The sequence below is a fragment of the Camellia sinensis genome, chromosome 8 (assembly GCF_055761805.1).
Source record: "Camellia sinensis isolate YWXY chromosome 8, ASM5576180v1, whole genome shotgun sequence".
Lineage (NCBI taxonomy): Eukaryota > Viridiplantae > Streptophyta > Magnoliopsida > Ericales > Theaceae > Camellia > Camellia sinensis.
This window is the reverse complement of record NC_138968.1, coordinates 48,190,357-48,195,550: the sequence shown is the minus strand read 5'-3', so window position 1 is coordinate 48,195,550 and position 5,194 is coordinate 48,190,357. Positions and strand designations below refer to the sequence as shown.

At 38.0% G+C, this 5,194-nt stretch overlaps 1 protein-coding gene across 1 annotated transcript; it reads right to left on the bottom strand.

The window, feature by feature from the left end:
- Positions 1-542: 542 nt before the first annotated feature.
- Positions 543-4,951, bottom strand: LOC114293665 (cation/H(+) antiporter 15). The gene is made up of 3 exons (XM_028237777.2): positions 4,739-4,951; positions 2,600-3,595; positions 543-1,843 (listed from the first exon to the last, which is right to left on the bottom strand). Exons 1-3 carry the CDS (start codon positions 4,931-4,933, stop codon positions 596-598), a joined length of 2,439 nt encoding a protein of 812 aa, XP_028093578.2. The 5' UTR covers positions 4,934-4,951; the 3' UTR covers positions 543-595.
- Positions 4,952-5,194: the final 243 nt, after the last annotated feature.

The window sequence follows — 5,194 nt, the reverse complement described above, 5'->3', positions numbered from 1 at the left end:
TATAATGATTATGGGTTAGATGTGACGTTTTGTTTTTTGTGGTTAAAATAACATATTTTATCTTTTGTGACTAAAATAGCCAAAAAAACCTGAAAAAGTTCTTCCCAAACGGACCCTAAGATAATTAGATGAGATAGGCTTTGAAGTATGAATTACCTGCCATGCACTGACCCCCGTGAAAATATATTTTTCCTTAACTTTTTCCACTCTTTTTATTTTTATTTTTTCTCTTTAACAACAAAAGAAAATTTAAATCTGATTAAATCTCGCATCACAGTAAATTCTTGGAACTCCAATCTCTCTCTCTTTTCCACTTGGTTGAATATTAGCAGGTTTGCATAATCAGACATTTGACACTTCTTCATAAACTTAGAATTTTAGATGTCTTCCTAAAAATTTTGATGTACAACAACTTGAATTGCGCTCATAGAATCATTTCTTTTCTTTCATTAGCTCCTATTCTTTCCTTCCCAAAATAATGGAAAGAAATTCTCTATTTATACCAATTTTTCTTATATACAAGGACAAACAGGTAAAAACAAACCAAATTGAAGTGGGCTAACAAAATGTGAATTACCATCTAAAGTTAGTTTCTCTAAGTTCTATCCATTGAAATAGCCCATGAGGTTGCATTTTCACGTGATGGTGTTGTTGCTCCTCCTCCCCCATGGCTTGGCCGGCCCGGGACAATTACATCTCTAACACTGGGCTTCGTAGCCCGAGTCATCACCTTCCCTCCTAGCACTCTTTGTTGTTGAACCACCAACACTGACGTTGCCATACCAAAATCCGGCGAGGCGAGCATATCTCCGATAACACCGAGTTCCGGGCACTCACTCCATGCCCCTAGCCCTTGCAACAAAGCTGACTCTTGATGGTGCCTCCCAACTATGATTAGGTCAAAACAATCTTCCAATCTTCTAATACATGCAGCCAACCCTACCCCATCTCTCACCACCTCTTCTTGATACGAAAAACGCTCAGTCCCGGCATTAGCGCGCCGGACTTGATTGATCAAATCGTTATCGAGCTTGCGTTCTCTTGCGCTATCGCTACCAAAGAGAAGGATGCGAAAAATTGTTAGAGTGACATTTTCATGGTTTGCCATTCGAGCACCGTAGGATAGTGACTCTATGTCGTCTGGACCGCCAATGTAGATCACGGCGACACGATATGCTGAATGGTCGTGGAATATGTACGACGAGCCGTTGAGGATTCCACGATCAATGAGGATGCCAACGGAGCACGGTGCCTTGTTGAGGACCTTGATGTTCATGTTTTGGATGGCGCGATTCGTTGAACCAATAGAGCCATCAATGGCCCAGATTTTGTGAAACGGCACGATAACAATAGTGACGTTTTGGTTGAGCGCCATACGAAAAATGTCTTCGTGCATTGTTTCAAAATGAGAGATGGCACTGAATGTTTGGACTGTGACACGACCTTCGTTGTAGAGCTCGTAGTGATGGAAGGCATTGATGGTGCGGCCAGACCTAGAGCTGCTTGTGTTTGTCTCGTGGATTGGTTTTCGTTGGTGGGCTATGAGCATTGGGGTGCTCCGGCCCGCAAGCTCAACAAGAAGGAGGGCAGTAACTACAATGGGGCTCTCTTCAGTGGCGTTGGAGGCTTCTAGAAGGTTTACGATTGAGGGCACGTTGTCTTGGTTATGGATGCATACTAGAATTCGCAGCTCTGCGTCGCGCTTCGCTTGTTGAATGTTCTTTCTTTTGATCGGAAGTTGATGCCTAGATGGATCATAGAGGAATCGTATCAGCGGTGTTGTGATTCCTGTCACTACTATTACTGAGATGACAGACAAAGTGAACTCTTGATCGGTCAGAATCTGCAATATGAAGAGATTAGAATCATTTTAAGATTAGAAATAATAACATAAAAAAAAAAAAAAAACAAAAAACACAAAACACTCAATGGAAGCAAATGGCGTGAGATTTTAGTATCAGACCTTAAATAGGCCTAGGATCCTCTACTCTTAACCCCTTTCTATCCCTTTGTTTCAAAACACTTATAAAAACACTTGTATCTTTTAGATTGATCATGAGAAAATCTTAAGTTCAGAAATCTCAAGACATGATGCATACCATCAAAATAATCCTAAAATGGGTGAATAATAGGCACTTAGAAAAAGTATTAAAAAGAGTGGAAATTATCTAGTATTTCGGCAACATCACATGGCTTTCTACCTAACCAATAGTATTTTGTAAGTTTCCCATATTGTTTCTATGTTTTCGAGCCATGCAAGTTCATAATGCATTGTTAGTGGATGGGTAGATTGTCAACGTGGAATAATCGATAATTACTCAGAAATAGAAAAGGGTCAAAGATTCTCCATTTTTATATATTTTTATTCTATTGTTTTAATCAGCTATTAGCTATATAATTATGTGAGAATATTGAGATACGAAAATCTCAAGACATGATCTAATGATTGAAAATGCATTTGAGATAGAGGGATAAAAGTTTGGGGAAGGAGGATCCATTGAAGTATTAAAATGAAACTAATCCATAAAATTTAATTTTTAAGCACATTTTTGAGATTTGGAGCATGGAAAGCAAAAATTATTAGTTTAGAGTTTCACACCTCACCATGTCTCCACAAGTTGAAAACAACGAGCTCACAAATGCCTCTGGTATTCAACATCAACCCAAGCACAACAGCTTCTTGTACTGGTATATCAGTAAAGTATGTAGGCAATAATACAGCCCCAATCTTAACAAAGCTTGAAAACAAAACCAAGAACATCACAATCCAAGCAGACTGCAAATGAATCTTGAATACATTTGTTTTCAATCCACTGACAGTGAGAAATGTAGGATATAGAAACCCCGAAACCAAACTATCCAGCTTTGCCACAATGGCGGCTCCTAATGGCGGCCCTTCGGGCACCGCCAACCCAAAAATCAACGGTCCCAAGATAAAATGTTGCCCAATCGCCTCGCTTGCAAAACCGGCTACAATAACCATAGTAAATATTAAACTCATATACTTCTCCCCGATAACTTTCCCTTCAGGTGTGCGACTTTGAAACCACACTGCCGTTGGCCGGAAAAAGTACACCGCCACCACCACCAGAGCCACTGTTGATAAAACTGCAAAAAATGCTCGTAATGTACCGGAGTTTCCAATCATTGAAAATCCAACAGCGGTTAAGGCAATGCCAAGTACATCACAGAACATTGAGGAGGAAATTGCGAGGCGGCCTAGGTCGGTGTTGAGGATCTTGAGCTCGGTTAGTAGGCAAGCGATGTTGGGGAACGGTGTTAGGCTTTGCGCCGCTGCTATGAAAGGAAGCGAGCTCGCAAGGCTGTCATCCATGGGGACGTAGGTTTTGAGAAGGAGAGAGAGTGCAATGCCGAGTGAGAGTGTGAAGAACATTACCGAGATGCCTATGGCCATGGCGATTCGCCCCGGTTTAACCATCATGCTTGAGTCCATCTGAACTCCTACTTGGAAGAAGAAGAACATGAGGCCGAATGTGGCGAATGTTTCCATGACCATGGCGCCACTCGGAGGAAACAGCCTAGAGCTTAAGACAACTTCATGTCCCAAGAGTGAGGGGCCAAACACTATGCCAGCCTGCTAGGCACAAGTAAAATTGTTAGTTCAATCATGTAGTTGAATGTGTTTTGACCAAATTTACAAGGATAAATCATGGTTTTAAATAATGGTAACCATATTATGTATCATTATTGCCGATATGTCGGCTAATATCGACCGATATATTGACAAATAATGACATTTGAATTCTAAAATTCATATGTAATAGAAGATATGGTACATAAGGATCGATATTTAACATGTGAAACAAACAATTCTACATTTTAATAACTAACTAGTATGCCTTTCTTTTTAACTGAATTACATAGCCTATTTTGATTAATTAGTCCTAGAGGGTTTGATGCAATTGAAAATGGGTGAGAATCCTTACTATAAGTGGGATTCCTGTGTATTAAGTACGATTTTTTTAGCAATTTTATTAGTTTCTCATAGAAAATCGCTGTTAATAATAAAGATATCATAAACAACTAACAGGGATTTGAGCCAGCCTCAAATATTTTTAGCAAAGGTTATTGAGTGAGTTAAGTCAAGCTTCAACTTAATTTATAAAGCTATTTGGCTGTGGTGAGTTTCAACCCTGTAAAATCATATTGAGTATTATCTCATTGTGAAAATACAAATATTCTTTCCTCTTGCTTGAAAAACTTAATTTACGCTATCTGATTGGTTTGGTTATCCTTAGAAAATCCTATTGAGTATTATTCCATTGTGAAAATACTAATATTCTTTCATCTTGTTTGAAAACTTAATTTTATGCTATTTAATTGGGATTTGTTAGCGATATTACTACTCACTTTGTGAGTGTCTTTTCTATTTCTCCTTGAACTGTAAATAAAAGTTTATGTATCCGCTAAGCCATGAGATATAAACAACATTTTTATAAAATTTTTAATATAAACGAGTGTATATATATATATATATCTTTCTTGTGGATCCATTGATCCTCAAATAACATTTCTTGACAATCATGTCTCACAAAGGCTTTTGCAAAACAAAAATGGGCTACTCTAATATATTTTCAATGATTCACATATGTTATGTTTTTTAAGTTTAATGTTTTTTTTTTTTGGGTGAAGATAGGTATAGCAATTAATCAATAATAAAAGAATTAGTACGAAAGGCATGCAAATTTATTGGAACATACAAAAGAGAAAAACTTACAAAGATTTTTGATACGATAGTTGATTGTCCGAGTGGTTGGAGACAAAAATCAATCAACACGGTGGTGAGGGAAATCATAGAGAGTTGAAGCAACAGAAGAGGTGTAGCAAATTTCAAAGGGTTACTATGCTTCCAGATGCCCCTTGAAGCAGCACTTTTATAGTCCTGGCAAACAATAAGCGTCGTTCCTTTCATTATAACATGGTACGATTCGGATGATCCTGATGCCATTTTACTTGTGCTGGTACTACAGATCTTATTACAAGATTGAAAACAATCTAGGAAGATAAGTTGGAGATTTGAACAAAAAATGGGAGAAGAAAAAAGATATTGAAGAGAAACTACAAATCTACTAAGAAAGAGACATTCCAAAATGGGGTGGCCATCCTCAAGTTTTGGAGTATCATTTTTCAATTGTTTTGAGTATTGACTTGTTTGACAAAGGTTGTTATGAGT